This window comes from Bos mutus, chromosome 26 (assembly GCF_027580195.1).
Source record: "Bos mutus isolate GX-2022 chromosome 26, NWIPB_WYAK_1.1, whole genome shotgun sequence".
Classification (NCBI taxonomy): domain Eukaryota; kingdom Metazoa; phylum Chordata; class Mammalia; order Artiodactyla; family Bovidae; genus Bos; species Bos mutus.
In genome coordinates this window covers 34,951,711-34,972,475 of record NC_091642.1, presented here as the reverse complement: position 1 = coordinate 34,972,475, position 20,765 = coordinate 34,951,711, and the positions used below count along the sequence as shown (strand labels likewise).

The 20,765-nt window shown below is 39.1% G+C and overlaps 1 protein-coding gene across 1 annotated transcript in view; it reads right to left on the bottom strand.

Annotated features, from left to right (window-relative positions):
* Nucleotides 1-20,765, bottom strand: part of LOC102266046 (cytochrome P450 2C21) — a 47,249-nt gene that overhangs the window by 21,300 nt on the left and 5,184 nt on the right. The window contains exons 3-5 of the mRNA XM_070363414.1: nt 14,918-15,078; nt 1,105-1,278; nt 22-166 (exon numbers count right to left, since the gene is read on the bottom strand). Coding sequence (XP_070219515.1) covers nt 22-166; nt 1,105-1,278; nt 14,918-15,078 — 480 coding nt within the window. The remainder of the gene's footprint in view (nt 1-21; nt 167-1,104; nt 1,279-14,917; nt 15,079-20,765) is intronic.

Here is a 20,765-nt window from a genome sequence, read left to right as displayed (position 1 = left end):
GTCCATCATCTGTGATACTACCTGTGACCTCTGGGTGCTTCAGCAGGAGCAGCAGTCCATATTTCAGAGTGAGGCTTGTTGTCTCTATTCCAGCAGTAAGCACATCCCATAGAGTGGTGATCAAGTTGTCCATGGTAAACTCAGACTGTTTATTGTGTTTCTCCTGGCAATGATGTATTAGGATTACATGATAAGTAAAAGCAACTTACAAGTAACTTACAATAATTCCATAAAACAACATAATTGTTTAAGTTTACTTATTTGACAAATTAAGCCAAACATTAGAGAATGTTACAGATGAAGGTAAAGTTAGATGTGTTGTTAGAATTTCTTCAATTAAAATATAACCAGAGTTAAACTTCCAAGTCCTTTCTGATTCCTCACTTTCTCACCCACTGGAGTATATCAGTTCTTCAGTAATTTCTATCTAACCTGACTCTTATCAAGTCATCACTGCTACTCACCATCAGTTCAGGCATCTATTGTCAATTTCATCATATCTGAATTTCTCACTCAGGCCTTCAGAACCACCTATCCTCAAACTGAAACACTATTCCCAAATTCATCAGTCATTAAACCCACAACAGTTCCTCAGTTTCTATCAAGACAATCTCTTTAAAAATTCCACACACTTCATCACTGCACTTATCTTTCCCTGAACCAGTTTTATCATCTCTGCTAATCCTCAAAACCTACTTCATCTGTTTTCTACTGTCTTTCCAAGAGTAAGCCTTTCTAGATTCCCATCCATTTCTGCCTTCTCTCATTTCTTACATCACCCATTCATGGAATTTATTTAATGAAAGAGAATATACCATCTATCACTTATCTTGAATGTGTGTGTGTGTTTCAATCTGTTCTCAAATAAAGAACCAGCTTTAACATGGTAAATATAAACACTTCCAAGCAATTTTCAGTGCCAATGCAGAAATAATTCAAGACATCCAGTATGGTTTGCACAACAATAGGTTGCAATGAATATATCTTTAAGAAGGAGCATTTGTTTTAATAAACTGATTCCACTGATAAGAACAAAGCTATTCCATGTATTACATCACTCCACCTACAAAGATGAAGTAGCAAGTCTGGATCCCAATTTATCTTTTCCATTTTAATCAGGAAGTAATCAATAAAGTCTTGAGGATTATTGAGGTCCAAGGATTCTTGGTGTTCCTTTATTTTCTCCAAAATAAACTTTCTTTGCTCAGTCATGTTTTTAAATAATGTGTTATGACTCCCTGGGAGATAATGTAGTAAAGAGGGGAAAGCATTGTAGAGCTGAAAAAGAAAAGAAACAGTCAATTCATTCAGCAAACATTTACAAGCCCATATTATGGTGCAGACATATTGCTATAAAATAAGTAAATAAAGATGACTAAGATATGCTCCTTGCACTGAAACCCATTTGGGATTTGAAGGAGAGGGAACTGATAAAATGGCCTGAGTGACAGTATGCACAGATTACCAACTAATTTCAAAACCATTCGAATTATTTTCATAACCACAACTCTGAAGAAATTCAGGGTCATACCACATCTTTCCAAATGAGGGCACTGAGGTTCGGAAAGGTTAGTCAACCAGTCTAAGTCACAAAACTAGTGACAGAGGTAGATTCCAGTGTTCATCCCAGTTTACACTACACACGTGTCTACAGAGAGTCACCTAAACAGTGTGCAGGGATCATACACTTTTTCTACATTTATCTTTATGAAAATATATTAACTGTTGACACATATTATATTAGTTTCAGGCATACAAAATGGTGATTCACCATTTACATGCATTACAAATTGATTGCCATAATAAACCTAGGAATCATCTGTCATCATACAGTTATTGAAATGTTATTGACTCTATTCCTTATGCTGTATATTACATTGCTGTGACTTATTACATTTATATTTGAAGTTTATACTTCTTAATCCCTTTTACCTGTTTCATTCATCCCTCTACTTCTTCCTCTTTGAGGACCACCAGTTTCTTCTCTGTATCTATGAATTTGTTTCTGTTTTATTTTGTTTGTTTTAATTTTTAGATTCTAAATATGAAGTAAATCATATGATATTTGTCTTTGTCTGCCTGACATTCTTCCCTTACCATAATATCTGCGAGGACTATCCATGCTGTATAAAAGGCACAATTTCATGCTTTTATATGGCTGAGTAATATTTCAGTGTGTGTGTGTGTGTGTGTATACCACTTCTTCTTTATCCTTTCATCTGTTAATGGACACTTAGGTGATTTTGATATCTTACCTACTGTCAACAATGCTACAATGAATATAGGGGTGCATATATCTTTTTGAATAAGTTTCTCTTCTTCAGATAAATACCCAGAAGTTTTCTAGAGAGAAGTACCCAGTTAAGTCCCAGATCTTATAGGACCTCTATTTTTAACTTTTTGAGGAACCTCTATACTGTTTGCCATAGTGACCATTTCAATTTACATGCCTACCAACAGTGCATTAGTGTTCCCTTATCTCCACATCCTCCCAACACTTGTTATTTCTTCTCTTTCTTATAGTAGCCATTCTGACTGGTGTGAGGTAAAATCTTTTAGTGTTTTTATTTGTATTTTCCTGATAATTAGTGTTTTGACCATCTTTCCATGTGCCTATTAGCCAACTGTTTGTCTTCATTGGAAAAATATCTATTTGAACCTTCTGTCCATTTTTTAATTAGGGTTTTCTTTTGGTTGTTGAAGTGTATGAGTTCTTTGTGTATTTTGAACACTAACTCCTTATCAGATGCATCATTTGCAAATATATTCTATTCAGCAGGCAGGCATTTTGTTTTGTTGATAGTTACTTTTACTGTGCAAAAGCTTTTACATTTGATCAGGTCACATTCCTTTATTTTTGCTTTTGTTTCCCTTGCCTAATAATGCATAACCAAAAAAATATCAACAAGACTAATGTCAAAGAGCAACATCTATGATTACTTCTAGAATTTTTATAGTTCTGGTTCTTACATTTAAATCCTTAATCCATTTTGAATTTATTTTTATATGTGGTGTGATAAAGGCATCCAGTTTGATTCTTTTGTATGTAACTGTCCAGTTTTCCCAATACCATTGATTGAAGAGGTGTCTTTTCTACATTTTGTATTCTAGCTTCTTTTGTTGTATATTAATTACCTACTAGGTGTGGGTTCATATCTAAGCTGTCTCTTCAGTTCCATTGATCTATGTCTGCTTTTGTGCCAGTACCATACTTCTTTTTCTTTGCTTGTGTGGCTGGAACTTCCAGTACTATGCTGAATAAATGTGGAGAGAGTGGGCATCCTTGTGTTGTTCCTGATTTGAGAGGAAATACTTTAAGGTTTTCACCATTGAGAATGATGACAGCTTCTCCTGTAGGGGCTTTATTACATTAAGTGTGTTCCCTCTATATTCACTCCAGAGTTTTTATCATAAATGGATGTTGAATTCAGTCAAAACATTTTTTTTATAAAACTTTAAAAAATCATATGATTTTTATTTTTAATTTTTTAATGTGATGTATCACATAGATTGATTTGCAGACACTGAACCATCTTTGCATCCCCAAAATAAATTTGGCTTATTCATAGATTATAATTGTTATAATGTATTACTGATTTCAATTTCATGCAAAGATGGGCACAATAAAGGACAGAAATAGTATGGACCTAACAAAAACAGAAGATATTAATAAGAGGTGGCAAGAATAAACAGAAGAACTATTAAAAAAGATCTTAATGACCCAAATAATGATGATGGCATGATTACTCACATAGAACCAGACATCCTGGAATGTGAAGTCAAATGGGCCTTAGGAAGAATCACTACAAACAAAACTAGTGGAAGTGATGGAATTCCAGCTGAGCAATTTCAAATCCAAAAAGATGATGCTGTTAAAGTGCCAAACTCAACATACCAGCAAATTTGGAAAACTCAGCAGTGGCCACAGGACTGGAAAAGGTCAGTTTTCATTCCAATCCCAAGAAAGGCAATGCCAAAGAATGTTCAAACTACCACACAACTGCACTCTTCTCACATGCTAGCAAAGTAATGCTCAAAGTTTTCCAAGCCAGGCTTTGAACAGTACATGAACTGCGAACCTCCAGATGTTCAAGCTGGATTTAGAAAAGGCAGAGGACCAGAGATCAAATTGCCAACATCTGTTGGATCATCAAAAAAGCAAGAGAATTCCAGAAAAACATCTACTTCTGTTTCATTGACTACACCAAAGCCTTTGACTGTGTGTATCACCACAAACTGTGGAAAATTCTGAAACAGATGGGAATACCAGACCACCTTACCTGTCTCCTGAGAAACCTGTAGGCAGGTCAAGAAGCAACAGTTAGAACTGGACATGGAACAAGAGACTGGTTCCAAATTGGGAAAGGAATACATCAAGGCTGTATGTCTCACTACTTATTTAGCTTATATGCAGAGTACATCATGGGAAATTCCCAGTTGGATGAAGCTCAAGCTGGAGTCAAGATTGCCAGGAGAAATATTAATAACCTCAGATATGCAGATGACACCACCCTGATGGCAGAAAGCCAAGAAGAACTAAAGAGCCTCTTGATGAATGTGAAAGAGGAGAGTGAAAAAGCATCTTAAAACAAACATTTAAAAAACAAAGATCATGGCATCTACTCCCATCACTTCATAGTGAATAGATGGGGAAGCAATGGAAACAGTGACAGACTTTGTTTTCATGGGCTCCAAAATCACTGCAGATGGTGACTGCAGCCATGAAATTAAAAGACACTTGCTCCTTGGGAAAAAAGCTATGACCACCTACACAGCATTATTAAAAAGCAGAGACATTATTTGGCCAACAAAGGTCCATCCAGTCAAAGCTATGGTTTTTCCAGTAGTCATGTATGGATGTGAGAGTTGACAAAGAAAGATGACCACCAAAGAACTGATGCTTTTGAACTGTGGTGTTGGAGAAGACTCTTGAGAGTCCTTTGGACTGCATGGAGATCCAACCAGTCCATCCTAAAGGAAATCAGTCCTGAAAATTCATTGGAAGGGCTGATGCTGAAGTGGAGGCTCAAATACTTTGGTCACCTGATGCGAACAACTGACTCATTAGAAAAGACCCTGAAGCTGGGTAAGATTGAAGGCAGGAGGAGAAGGGGATGACAGAGGATGAGATGGTTGGATGGCATCATCAACTCAATGGACATGACAAGATTCAGGCATTGGTGATGGACAGGGAATCGTGGCATGCTGCAGTCCATGGGGTCAGAAAGAGTTGGACATGACTGAGCAACTGAACTGAACTGAATATTCTGTTGAGGATTTTTGCATCTAGGCTCATCAAAAATATTGACCTTAATTATTCTTTTCTTTTGAATTTTTTTTTCTAATTTGGGTTTAAGGATAATGTTGGCATCATAGAATAAGTTTGAAAGTGTTCCTTTGGACATGTTTGGAAAGGTCAGGCATTAGTTCTTTTTAAATATTTGGTAGAATTCACTTGTGAGGCCATCTGGTCCAGATTTTTGGTTTTGGTGAGTTTTGATTCCTGGTTCTATTTCACTACTAGTGTTCCATCTTCAGATTATCTGTTTCTTCCTGATTCAATCTTGGTATGTGTGTTTATATGAATTTATCCATTTTCACTAGGTGTTTAATTTATGGGTGTATAATTATTCATTGTAGTCTCTCATGATTCTTTGAAATTTCTGTGATATATTTTGTGCCTCTTCCATTTCTGATTTTATTTATTTGAGCTTTCTTTTTTTCTGATGAGTCTGGCTAGAGTTTATCAAATGTGATTATCTTTTCAAAGAACCAGCTTTTAGGTTCACTAATGATTAGCTGGTTCTTTGAAAAGATAATCACATCACTCTTTCTAAAGTGGGTGACTTTATTTTGGGGGCTCCAAAATCACTGACTGCAGCCCTTTAAAAGACGCCTCTCCTTGGAAGGAAAGTTTACCAACCTTTTAAAAGTCGTTACTTTGGCAACAAAGGTCTTTCAAGGCTATGTTTTTTCCAGTGGTCATGTATATGTGAGAGTTGGACTATAAGGAAAGCTGATCACTGAAAAATTGATGCTTTTTTCTTTGTGGTGTTGGAGAAGACTCTTGAGAGTCCCTTGGCTGCAAGGAGATCCAACCAGTCCGTTCCTGAGTGTTCATTGATTTGATGTTGAAACTCAATACTTTGGCCACCAGATGTGAAGAGCTGACTCATTTGAAAAGACCCTGATGCTGGGAAAGATTGAGGGCAAGAAGAGAAGGGGACCACAGGGAATGAGATGGTTGGATGGCATCACTGACTCAATGGACATGAGTTTGGGTAAACTCCGGGAGTCGGTAATGGACAGAGATGCGTGGCGTGCTGCAGTCCATGGGGTTGCAAAGTGTTGGACATGACTGAGCGACTGAACTGAACTGAACTGAATCTTTTCTATTGCCATTTTAGTCTCTATTGTTTATTTAATCTGTGATATTTATTATTTCCTTCCTTCTGCTAACTTTGGGCTTTGTTTGTTCTTTTTCTAGTTTGTTTTGTGTGGGGACAGTGACATCGTAAGAAGTTTTTTATTAAATTAAGAAAAGGGACAGAGAAAGCTTCTGACATAGACATCAGAAGAGGGACAGGGACATCAGTCTAAGCAAGGGAGTTACATACTTTTTTTTAATTAGTCATTATGATAAATCAAAAGAATGTCTCAATGTTGTAAAGATCTTACTAGATCCACTCCCATAATTAACATTTTAAGATAACAGAATTAGCCAGAAGGTTTTCAGGAAGGAAAAATTGTCCTCAAGAAGGATGTATTGTTGTTATATAATCTTTAGTACACAGTTTAAAATGAGTTGTTTGTTGTGTAATCATCAGTACCAGGCTTAGAGGAAAAAAAAGTTTTATGTGACTAAGACTAAAGAATGTAGAGGGAAAAAAATATATTTGTCTTTTCCTCCTCCTTGAGAATTCCAGACCCTATCTCTGCTTCATGAGCTCCAGATCCCTTTCTCCTCCTCAGGGATCCCAGACTTCTTATCAACCTGCCTGGGAATGTACTCTCTTATCCCCCCCTTTTCTTTTAAGACAATTATGTTGCCAACAGAAAAGGGCATCCTTTTCATTCTATAATTACTTCCTGCTGTTGAGGGGTGTCATCCCTAAACTGTTGAGGCAACATATTCTCCTAACCCTCATATTGAGGGTCTCTGATCCATGGGCCCCAAGTAATAGTTGGGGAAGGCTCTGGCACTTGTAGGAGCCTGGACAACCATTTGTCTCTGAACCCTAAAAGCTTCTTTTTCTATTTTGTTTTGTTAGAAACAAACCCTGTTATAACAAAGTTACAGATGTTAAGGCAAAAACCCCATTTTGGAGTTAAGATGTGAGCTAAAACATAATCAAAATTAAAAAACATAATCAAAATTAAAAGTACATTATGTCCATAGTTACATCAATTCATCTTAGGATTGCTAGATGTCATCAGATCAAAAGAGGCATCACATACAATTGTTGTTGGTGAAGACTTGAAGAAAGTCCTTTCCTTGGAGAAACCCACCATGGGAAACCTTCAATTGATAAGGAGGTTGTAGAGCTGAAAACTGAGTCACATGGTTAATTTTAAGGCTTCAGTGTCTATAACAATGTCTGTGTGTAAGAAGGGTCTTCCATAGATACATTCAAATGGGAACAGTCCTTCCTTTTTAGGGCAGTTCCAGCCCTCATTAAAGCTATGGGTAGAATTTAAACCAACAGTCTTGTGTTTCCTGAGTTTGTTTACACAGATGCCTGTTAATAATGTCATTAGCCTTTTCAACGTTTTCTGAAGATGGGGTCTCCAGGAACTGTGTAAGTGATATTTTATTCCTAGAATTTTCAACACCCCTTGAGTTACAGCAGTTTTAAAGACAGAGCCATTGTTGCTCTGAGCTTTAGAGTTTAAGATCTCACTCACATCATGAGAAGTCAGTACAGTAAGATATTTGCCCATTAGTCAAAATCAATAGTAGCTTTAGACATTAGCAAAACAATAGTAGGAATTACCGTTAAGGAATGTGGCCATAGGCTTTTTTTTTTTTACTAAGGAGCAAACTAAATTCTGATCCTGTGGGCAAGCTCAAAACAGAAGCGTGCAGGAGAGCAGTTTGGAGAGCCTTAAAAGCCTTTGAAGTCTCTGGGAACCTAACCAGCTTGTTGATTTGGGCCTGCTGAGTCTCAGTTATAAGTTTATCTAAAGGCCAGGCAAGTTCTCCATAACCTGGAATCCAAATGTGGCAGTAGCCTGTAATGCCAAAAATCCTCTCAAATTGTCTAAAAGTCATATTTGGCTCATTTAGAAATTTCAGACAATAAAGTATAAAGATTAGGCACTTACTATTTGTATATCTTGAATTAGTCTCCATTTATCATTTGACATTTTTACATCCAAAATAGGAGTGTTGCATGGACTTAATACAGGGAATTAATAGCCTCTGTTCCTTTAAATCTTAAATGATGGATTTTAACCCTTCCTTAACCTCAGGAGTTAGTGGGTACTGCTTTTGATGTGAAAATAGGTGAGGATCTTTGAGCTTGATAACAGCAGGAATAGCATTTTGTGTTCAACCCTCAGTTTTTCCATCAGCCCACAATTTAGGATTATATTTTGTTCAATTAATGGGAGAGAAAGAGCAGGCTCCATATTCATGAAAACAGGCCTGGACCTTGTTCAGTATATCCCTCCCCAGGAGGGGTGAAGGAAATTCTGGCACAATTAGAAACTCAAGAAAATAGCAGAGTCCTAGTTGCAGAATAAAGGACAACTAAAACAATAACGTCTGGCTCATATGGACAGTCCCGTTATAGTAGTGGATCAGGAGGAAAGTGGATCAGGAAGAAAGCGGACCAGGGGCTTCAGTGAGCACAGAGATGGTTGCCCCAGTGTCCAAAAGAAATTGACTGATTGGCCCCCCACAGTTATTAATACCCGGGGTTCCTCAGGTGTAATTAGGATGGGAGCTTGTGTGGGGACCCCCAGGCACCTTCAGTCCCAATTGTCTTAAGAGTCCAATCCCTGGGGCCTACACCTCAGAGGGCAGTCTCTTCTCTAGTATGGTCCTTTACAGACTGGACATGCAGCTGGGGTGGCTTAGATGACTGAGGGCAATCCCGCTTGAGATGCTGCTCTTCTCACAGTAATAACAAGTCCACCCTTTTTCACCTGGGTCCTTCTGGGCATTTTTCCTCAGGCTGTTTCAGAGTGGATCTAATAGCCATGCTGGGGCTTTAGTCTTTTGCCTGGTTCTTTTTTACCTCTTATTTTCCTCCTCATATTCTCTACCGTAATACCATCTGAGACACTGCAAAAGTTTTTCTAAAGACTGATTAGGTCCAAACGCCTGTTTTTATAACTTACAGCAGATACCTGGAGCTGATCGAGTGAAAAAACTATCTTTTAAGATCATTTCTCCCTCTGTAATTTTGAGATCAACATCAGTAAACTTGCAGAGAGCCCCCTGTAGTCATTCTAGGAATTTACCAGGAGTTTGCTTCTCTTCCTATTCTATCTCAGTCAACTTAGCATAGTCTAAAGTCTTTGCACTAGTTTGAGTCCTTTAAGAATACATCCAGCAAAGAGGCTCTGTTATCAGAACTGCTTGGCTCCCAGTAGGAAGGAGGGCTATTTCATGTTCCCTCTTGCCCCTTGCCTTCAAGCCATTCATCTCCAAAAGTAGTGGCTTCCCCCAAAATTCAAGTTTTTGAATCAGGAGCCAACTCCTGTCCCAAGACATACATTACATCTCTCCAAGTAAAGTCATAAAGTAAAGTTAGTCCCATAAAGCCTTCTATGTACTTTTTGGATCCTCTAGGGTCTCAACCACAATTGGGACTGTTGGAATTTCTACTGAGACTGAGGCAGCCCCTCCTGGAAGGGTACCCTGATTCTCAGCCTGTTCAGTTGGGAGCCCCAGATACAGGAGCAAAGTAAGAAAACAGGAGACAGCTGAAGGCTTCACACTCAAATCTGCACCCTTAGGACGTAAGTCTGGCATGTCTCGCAGAGAGATAAAGAGCAACACATATATCACTTCTACCCATTTCCTTTGTTTTCTACAGAACTGGTCTAGTTGTAAAGCAGTATCATAATTGAGAGTCCCTTTAAACTGCCAGTTTTCCCCATTCTCCAAAGGATACTGTGGCCATTCAGTATCACAGAAGATCAGGCGTGTATTTTTTAGACTCTGGGGATCAAACTTGTCCCAAGTTTTTTAACTACATTTTAAAGGAGTTGTTCTGGAACTGTTAGCTCCCATCTCTAACAAAGAAAAAAGCAGCATCCAAGGCCATGGCTTCTTTCCACCAGAGGCGTCCCTCCCTCCTCTAGATGGGTGTGCAAACAGACTGTCCACTGAAGCTTTCCTTCCCTGGTCAGACTTAGTCTGTTCCTTACTGATGCAGGCATTTTACTCATCCCTCCCAGTTCTACCACCAAGATGGCATGGAGATGCACCAGGGGTAGACCTGATGACATCCCAGATTGATTTCTAGTTCCTTACCACCAAGACCTTTGTTGGATTTGCCAGAGTAGTTTCCCAGAATGTTTCCCAAGCTAGGACTACTAGAGGAAGCATCCATCTTATGTGTGCCCATGTACATTTCTGAATACAGTCCTGATAGCAGTAGAAGTGGTGAGACATAAAGAGATGAAGCAACAACCAAGATGTCCCTTCTAAGTGTCACTGTGCCAGTATATGTGATAGCAAAGGTGGTAGAGGGCTGGCCAGGAGGAAAAAAAAGTGATTTTTATCCTCAAGATTCTAGTTCCAATCCTTCCAGTTCCTTTCCACAGATTCCATAAAAGGAATATCTATGGAATTGAGACAGAAGCCATTGGAGAGCTTTCTCTGGTCTGCTAATAGCTAGCACTACCAAAGAAAGAAGCCCATTGCACTTCCAATCTGAACAGATCCTGCAATTCCCAACTGATGTCCTCAAAAACCTCATAGTCACCAGCAGTGCTTTATCCACATAGATAGGAGGCACAGCCATGACAAAACTCACTTTTAGGACTCTGGGCCCTGAGGCAGGCAGTCAAGAGTGACCTCTAGCCTGAGAGACATTCCTGGAGTTAGAGCTCTGGCTTGCTCCCAAACAAGCTCTTGTAACTTTTGCCTCCTAGCAAAGCTAGGCGCTTCCATACTTGGGGTTTAAGTAAAAGTACATAGTAATGGCATGAATCACAATGCCCTTGAAAGTCTATGATCTGACAGATCAGGTTAGTAGTTCTAATTCCCCAGGCAGTTACAGAATGGTCAAAGAGACCAGAAAAAAACTGACTGAGAAAGGAAAGCTCACTCCACACCCTTTGCCCATTTCTGGCTGCTCCCCTCACAGGGACGTTGAGTGCCTCTTGAATGGCAGGTCGGTATAAACCCCCAACAAGGCTCCCCTTTTTGGAGCTCCCTTAAGTCATTACGGGGCACCTCAAAATCACAGAGCAGGGCTCATCACTTGCTTTGCACAGAACGTGTCATTCATTCACACACGCACACCATAGCATTAGTAAAGTAAAGCAGAAAATGTGTATACTGAGAAAGCAGTGAGGCTAGAGCTCTTGAGTGTTCTTACCTTGTCCTGAAAATCCTGGATGAGCCCCCAAGATAATAGCTTATGGTAAATGATGTCAGATTGATGATATCTGAAGAAGATTTAGCTTCAGGACCAGGGACCATTCTTGATCACTCAAGAGCTTTTGTGTAGCACTTTTATTAAAGAAAGAAAAGGGACAGAGAAAGCTTCTGACATAGACATCAGAAGGGGGACAGAGAGTGCCCACTCTTTTTCTAGTTTTATGTGTAATGTTAGATTGTTTACTTCGCATTTATCTGGTTTCCTAAGGTAGACCTGTTTCACTACAAACTTCCCTCTTAGAACTGCTTTTGTGAGTCATATAGATTTTGGAATGTTGTGTTTCCATTTTCATTTCTCTCAAGGTATTTTGATTTCCTCTTTGACCTATTGTTGTTTAGCAGCATCTTATTAAGCTCCCATATGTTTGTGTTTTTTCCAGTTTTTTTCTTGTAACTGGTTCGTAGTTTCATACCATTGTGGTCAAAAAGATGTTCAATATCATTTCAATTTCTTGAATTTACTGACACTTGTTTTGTAAAATCATATGATATATCTTGGAAAATGTCTCATGTGTACTTGAAAACAAGGTGTATTCTGCGGCAATTGGATGGAATGTTGTATATAAATCTATCAAGTCCATCTTATCTAATGTGTTGCTTAAGGCCAGTGTTTCCTTATTTAGTTTGGCTGTTCTGTCCATGGGGTCACAAAGGCTCAGACATGACTGAGTGACTGAACTGAACTGTTCAGTCCATTATGTAACTGATGTGTTAATGTCTCTTCAGTTCAGTTCAGTCACTGTCTTGTCCGACTCTTTGCCACCCCATGAACTGCAGCACCCCAGGCCTCCCTGTCCAACACCAATTCCCGGAGCCTACCCAAACTCGTGTCCTTTGAGTCAGTCATGCCATCCAACCATCTCATCCTCTGTCATCCCCTTCTCCTCCTGCCCTCATTCCCAGCATCAGGGTCTTTTCAAATACGTCCACTCTTCATATCTGGTGGCCAAAGTATTGGAGTTTCAGCTTCAACATCACTCCTACCAATGAACACTCAGGCCTGATCTCCTTTAGGATGGACTGGTTGGATCTCCTTGCAGTCCAAGGGACTCTCAAGAGTCTTCTCCAACACCACAGTTCAAAAGCATCAATTCTTCGGTGCTCAGCTTTCTTGATACTCCAAGTCTCACATCCATACATGACTACTGGAAAAACCATAGCCTTGACTAGATGGACCATTGTTGGCAAAGTAATGTTTCTGCTTTTTAATACGCTATCTAGGTTGGTCATAACTTTCCTTCCAAGAAGTAAGCGTCTTTTAATTTCACGGCTGCAGTCACCATCTGCAGTGACTTTCGAGCCCAGAAAAATAAAGTATGACACTGTTTCCACTGTTTCCCCATCTATTTCCCATGAAGTGATGGGACCAGATGCCATGATCTTAGTTTTCGGAATGTTGAGGTTTAAGTCAACGTTTTCACTCTCCTCCTTCACTTTCATCAAGAGGCTTTTTAGTTCTTCTTCACTTTCTGCCATAAGGGTGGTGTCATCTGCATATATGAGGTTATTTATATTTCTCACGGCAATCTTGATTACAGCTTGTGCTTCCTCCAGCCCAGCGTTTCTCATGATGTACTCTTCATATAAGTTAAATAAGCAGGGTGACAACATACAGCCTTGACATACTCCTTTCCCTATTTGGAACCAGTCTGTTGTTCCATGTCTAGTTCTAACTGTTGCTTCCTGACCTGCATACAGGTTTCTCAAGAGGCAGGTCAGGTGGTCTGGTATTCCCATCTCTTGAAGAATTTTCCACAGTTTGTTGTGATCCACACAGTCAAAGGCTTTAGCATAGACAATAAAGAAATAGATGTTTTTCTGGAACCCTCTTGCTTTTTCGATGATCCAGCAGATGTTGGCAATTTGATCCCTGGTTCCTCTGCCTTTTCTAAAACCAGCTTGAACATCTGGAAGTTTGCGGTTCACGATTGCTGAAGCCTGGCTGGGAGAACTTGAGCAACTTTACTAGTGTGTGAGATAAGTGCAAATGTGCAGTAGTTTGAGCATTCTTTGGTATTGCCTTTATTTGGGATTGAAATGAAAACTGACCTTTTCCAGTCCTGTGGCCACTGCTGGGTTTTCTAAATTTGCTGGCATATTGAGTGCAGCACTTTCACAGCATGATCTTTCAGGATTTGAAATAGCCCAACTGGAATTCCATCACCTCCACTACCTTTGTTTGTAGTGATGCTTTCTAAGGCCAACTTGACTTCACATTCCAGGATGTCTGGTTCTAGGTGAGTGATTATACCATCATAACTAACTGGGTCATGGAGATCTTTTTTATACAGTTCTTCTGTGTATTTTTGCCACCTCTTCTTAATATCTTCTGCTTCTGTCAGTTCCATACCATTTCTGTCCTTTATTGAATGTCTCCTAGTATTATTGTATTACTGTCAATAACTCCTTTTAAGTCTGTTCACATCATACCATTTTTTAAATGAAGAAACTATACCAGAAAGATTAAGGAAATGCCTATATTACCTAACTTACTTTTATTTAGGCATTTTACATCTTCAGAAATGTACTCATTGCCCTTATTCATTTGGCCATCACAGTCCTAGAGTTTACAGAAACCTTTATAAACAGTATCTTCATGACTTAATATCCTCAGTAGGTACTGAAGAAATTTATTCAGCTGCTATCTTGTATCAAACTGGATAGAGAATCAAGAAATCTAGTTTTTATATCTAACTCATTCTTCTTTTGGTTAGGTTACTTTGAAAATACACTCAGTATTTTCAGGTGAGCTTTCTGTTACATAGACTATTTGTTCTCTAGAGTCCTTCCCAAGTAAAACATCAGAACACTATGATCCATGGAATTTTAGTTGTTAGTTATAGTACTGCTAAGTCACTTCAGTCGTGTCCAACTCTGTGTGACCCCATAGAAGGCAGCCCACCAGGCTCCCCCATCCCTAGGATTCTCCAGGCAAGAACACTGGAGTGGGTTGCCATTTCCTTCTCCAATGCATGAAAGTGAAGTCGCTCGGTTGTGTCCGACAACATAGGTAATTAATTTTTTCTGACAATTTACTAACATAAAAAATACAATGCATATACCATCCTATATATACACATAAAAATCAGAGGAGAAAAGATTTCTCAAAAAAAAATACCTTGCCATAATTGTTGCACTATTTTTTATTACTATTGTTATATTTTGTTTAAAAATTCATTTCAACACTTTCAATTGCTTTGATAACTCACTAAGTGGTAACAAACAATAGCACAAAGAAATGTGGTAATCAATTTAGATAGAAAATTATTTCTTATTTAAAGAGAACGTTGACCTTACCTCAATCCAGGGGGTGCTAAAAATTTTTGCATTTTCATCAAAATACTTTGCCAAGGTCAGAAAATTTTCATCACTGTATTCAAAACGATTCCGGAATACAATGGAGCAGATCACATTGCAGGGAGCATAGCTCAGAAGGAAAGTAGGATCACATGGAGATCCTAAAAAACAATATATAAAAATTGGGGTATAATTTTCAAATAAATCTTAAGTTTACTTTTTAAAATAATGGAGAAAGGTTGATTTCTAAGATTTTTTTATTATAAGAAGAACCTAGACCTGCCATCATCACTATAAATTCAACATGCCTAGAGAGTTGGACCATAAAGAAGGCTGAGTGCTGAAGAATTGATGTTTTCGAACTGTGGTGCTGGAGAAGACTCTTAAAAGTCCCTTGGAGAGCAAGATCAAACCAGTCAATCCTGAAGGAAATCAGTCCTGAATATTCATTGGTGCTAAAGCTGAAGCTCCATTACTTTGGTCATCTGATCTGAAGAGCTGACTCATTGGAAAAGACTGTGATGTTGGGAAAGACTGAGGGCAAGATAAGATGGGGCTGACATCAGTTTGAGCAAACTCTGGGAGATAGTGAAGGACAGGGAAGCCTGGCATGCCATAGTCCACGGGGTTGCAAAGAGTCGGACATGACTCAGTGAATGAACAACAACAACAACAAAATAAATTTGCATTTCCCTAAGCAAAATTATCTAATCCAGTGTAATTTATTTATTAAATTTCTCCCAATTATTCTCCCATTTATATCATTCTCCAATTAAAGCCACAAGGTAATACACAAGGAGGAGATCATTTTGAAATGTTTTTAAAACTATAAAATTTAGCTCTTGCTATTGACATTCTTCAAAATACTCAGAAGAAATTGACCAATATAACAAGAAGGTAAGGAGACTGGGGAGAATTGAAATCATATTTTGCAAAATGCATTGCAAAAGGTTGAGTGTGTGTTTCTCTCAGAAGAAAATAATGAGAGGGATTGAAGACTAGAGATCTCTTCAGGAAAATTAGAGATAAAAAGGGAACATTTCATGCAAAGATGGTCACAATAAAGGACAGAAATGGTACAGACCTAACAAAAGCAGAAGATATAAAGAAGAGGTGGCAAGAATACACAGAAGAACTATACAAAAGGATCTTAAAAACCCAGATAACCACGATGGTGTAGTCACCCACCTAGAGCCAGACATCCTGGATGTGAAGTCAAGTGGGTCTTAAGAAACATCACTACAAAGAAAGCTAGTGGAAGTGATGGAATTTCAGTTGAGCAATTTCAAATCCTAAAAGATGATGCTGTGAAAGTGCTATACTCAATATGCCAGCAAGTTTGGAAAACTCAACAGTGGCCACAGGACAGGAAAAAGTCAGTTTTCATTCCAATCCCAAAGAAAGGCAATGCCAAAGAATGTTCAAACTACCACACAGTTACACTTATCTAACACGCTGCAAAGTAATGCTCAAAATTCTCCAAGACAGTCTTCAACAGCATGTGAACCACAAACTTCCAGATGTTCAAGCTGGTTTTAGAAAAGGCAGAGCAACCAGAGGTCAAATTGCCAACATCCATTGGATCACAGAAAAAGTAAGAGAGTTCCGGGAAAATATTAACTTCTGCTTTATTGACTACACCAAAGCCTTTTACTGTGTGGATCACAAAAAAACTGTGGAAAATTCTGAAAGAGATGGGAATACCAGACCCCACCTGACCTGCCTCCTGAGAAATCTGTAGGCAGGTCAAGAAGCAACAGTTAGAACTACACATAGAATACAGACTGGTTCCAAATTGGAAAAAGAGTACATCAAGGCTGTATATTGTCACCCTGCTTATTTAATTTATGTGCAGATTATATCATGCAAAACGCCAGGCTGGATGAAGCTCAAGCTGGAATCAAGATCACCAGGAGAAATATTAAAAACCTCAGATATACAGATGACACCATCCTTATGGCAGAAAGTGAAGAAGATCTAAAGAGCCTCTTGATGAAAGTGAAAGAAGAGAGTAAAAATGTTGGCTTAAAACTCAACATTCAGAAAATTAAGATCATCGCATCTGGTCCCATGATTTGGGCTTCAAATCCAAATTTGGTCTTCATGGCAAATAGATAGGGAAACAATGGAAACAGTAACAAACTTTATTTTCTTGGGCTCTAAAATCAATGCAGATGGTGACTGCAGCCATGAAATTAAAAGACACTTGCTCCTTGGAAGAAAAGTATGACCAACCTAGAGAACATATTAAAAAGCAGAGATATAACTTTGCCAACAGAGGTCCATCTAGTCAAAGCTATGGTTTTTCCAGTAGTCATGTATGGATGTGAGAGTTGGACTATAAAGAAAGCTGAGTGCTGAAGAACTGATGCTTTTGAACTGTGATGTAGAAGACTCTTGAGAGTCCCTTGGACAGCAAGGAGATCCAACCAGCCCATCCTAAAGGAAATCAGTCCTGAGTATTCATTGGAAGGACCTATTATGAAGCTGAAACTTCATTACTTTGGTCACCTGATGGGAAGAGCTGAGTTGTTTGAAAAGACCCTGATCATGGGAAAGATTGAAGGCAGGAGAAGAAGGGGACAACAGAGGATGAGATGGTTTGATGGCATCACCAACTCGATGGACATGAGTTTGAGCAAGCTCTGGGAGTTGGTGAAGGACAGGGAAGCCTGATGTGCTGCAGTCCATGGTGTTGCAAAGAGTCGGATATGACTGAGCAACTGAACTGAATTGAACTATAAGCAGGTTAACAATATAAAATAAAGAATATTACACCACTTTTTGTTTTTTGACTCCTGACAACTTTTAAGCCTTACTTTTTCTTCTTCTGCTCACACCTGGAATAATTGATGTGATTGCTTCTTTGACACAAGCAGTAAGTTTAAACCACACAAACCCTGGTGTATACATTGGAACTCCACCCTCTAACCACCGTAAAAATTTCAAGCCGGTATCCTTTTCCATAAAGAGCAATATTGCATAGGAACCTGGAATGTCAGGTCCATGAATCAAGGCAAATTGGAAGTGGTCTAGTAAGACATGGCAAGAGTGAATGTAGACATTCTAGGAATCAGAGAACTCAAATGGACTGGAATGGGTGAATTTAACTAAGATGACCATTATATCTACAACTGTGGGCAGGAATCCCTCAGAAGAAATGGAGCGGCCATCATGGTCAACAAGAGAGTCTGAAATGCAGTACTTGGATGCAATCTCAAAAACGACAGAATGATCTCTGTTCGTTTCCAAGGCAAACCATTCAATATCACAGTAATCCAAGTCTATGCCCCAACCAGTAACGCTGAAGAAGCTGAAGTTGAACGGTTCTATGAAGACCTACAAGACCTTTTAGAACTAACACCTAAAAAGATGTCCTTTTCATTATAGGGGACTGGAATGCAAAAGTAGGAAGTCAAGAAACACCTGGAGTAACACGCAAATTTGGCCTTGGAATACGGAATGAAGCAGGGCAAAGACTAATAGAGTTTTGCCAAGAAAATGCACTGGTCATAACAAACACCCTCTTCCAACAACACAAGAGAAGACTCTACACCTGGACATCACCAGATGGTCAACACCAAAATCAGATTTATTATATTCTTTGCAGCCAAAGATGGAGAAGCTCTATACAGTCAGCAAAAACAAGACCAGGAGCTGACTGTGGCTCCAATCATGAACTCCTTATTGCCAAATTCAGACTTAAATTGAAGAAAGTAGGGAAAACCACTAGACCATTCAGGTATGACCTAAATCAAATCCCTTATGATTATACAGTGGAAGTAAGAAATAGATTTAAGGGCCTAGATCTGATAGATAGAGTGCCTGATGAACTATGGAATGAGGTTCATGACATTGTATAGGAGACAGGGATCAAGACTATCCCCATGGAAAAGAAATGCAAAAAAGCAAAATGGCTGTGTGGGGAGGCCTTACAAATAGCTGTGAAAAGAAGAGAAGCGAAAAGCAAAGGAGAAAAGGAAAGATATAAGCATCTGAATGCAGACTTCCAAAGAATAACAAGAAGAGATAAGAAAGCCTTCCTCAGTGATCAATGCAAAGAAATAGAGGAAAAGAACAGAATGGGAAAGACTAGAGATCTCTTCAAGAAAATTAGAGATACCAAGGGAACATTTCATGCAAAGATGGGCTCGATAAAGGACAGAAATGGTATGGACCTAACAGAAGCAGAAGATATTAAGAAGAGGTGGCAAGAATACACAGAAGAACTATACAAAAAAGATCTTCACGACCCAGATAATCACGATGGTGTGATCAATGACCTAAAGAGTGAAAAAGTTGGCCTAAAGCTCAACATTCAGAAAATGAAGATCATGGCATCCGGTCCCATCACTTCATGGGAAATAGATGGGGAAACAGTGGAAACAGTGTCAGACTTTATTTTGGGGGGCTCCAAAATCACTGCAGATGGTGTTTGCAGCCATGAAATTAAAAGACGCTTACTTCTTGGAAGAAAAGTTATGACCAACCTAGAGAGCGTATTCAAAAGCAGAGACATTACTTTGCCAACAAAAGTTCATCTAGTCAAGGCTATGGTTTTTCCTGTGGTCATGTATGGATGTGCGAGTTGGACTGTGAAGAAGGCTGAGCGCCGAAGAATTGATGCTTTTGAGCTGTGGTGTTGGAGAAGACTCTTGAGAGTCCCTTGGACTACAAGGATTCCAACCAGTCCATTCTGAAGGAGATCAGCCCTGGGATTTCTTTGGAAGGAATGATGCTAAAGCTGAAACTCCAGTACTTTGGCCACCTCATGCGAAGAGTTGACTCATTGGAAAAGACTCTGATGCTGGGAGGGATTGGGGGCAGGAGGAGAAGGGGACGACAGAGGATGAGATGGCCGGATGGCATCACTGACTCAATGGACGTGAGTCTGGGTGAACTCCGGGAGTTGGTGTTGGACAGGGAGGCTTGGCGTGCTGCGATTTATGGGGTTGCAAAGAGTCGGACACAACTGAGCAACTGAACTGAACTGAACTGAACTGAATCCTTTTCTGGCTTTCTCCAGGCAATTTTGGGTTGGTTTTCTAGCCACTGTGTCCTACACAGAAAGCCTCATTATGTGAGTAATATAACTTTTCATATCCTATTGAGATGTGTGTATCTACCAATATCAACAATCAATATTGAGATGTTGGTAGTGTGAACCACTACCAACCTCAACAGTTATACTAAATTTTCAGTGGGAAATCCATCCTGCCTCTGCCTGGTGACTACTACCACAACACTTTACTTCAGAATTAAAAAACTTAGTAGGGATCAAAAAGTAGAAATTACAAGAAAAAGGATTCTGCTCAACATGTGAAATAAACTTATAACAGTTAGTTAACCAGTGACAAACTGGGCTACCCCAAGATGATGAGGTCTCCATAGTTAGGTGGAATCAGGCAGAGTCTGGGTGATCATAGGCAAGGAAGCTGAGAGAAGGTCATATTCACTATGGGAAAATTGAACCAGTTAATAATAAGCTGTTTAAAAGATACTTGCTCCTTGAAAGGAAAGCTATGACAAACCTAGATAATATATTAAAAAGTAGACATCAGTTTGCTGCAAAGATCTATCTAGTCAAAACTATGGGTTTTCCATAGTCATGAATGAATGTGAGAGTTGGATCATAAAGAAAGCTGAGTGCCAAAAAATTGATACTTTCCAATTGTGGTCCTGGAAAAGACTCTTGAGAGTCCCTCAGATAGCAAGGAGATCAAACAAGTCAATACGAAAGGAAATCAACCCTGAATATTCAATGGAAAGACTGACACTGAAGCTGAAGCTCCAGTACTTTGGCCACTTCATGGTAATAGCCAACTCATTGGAAAAGACTCTGATGCTG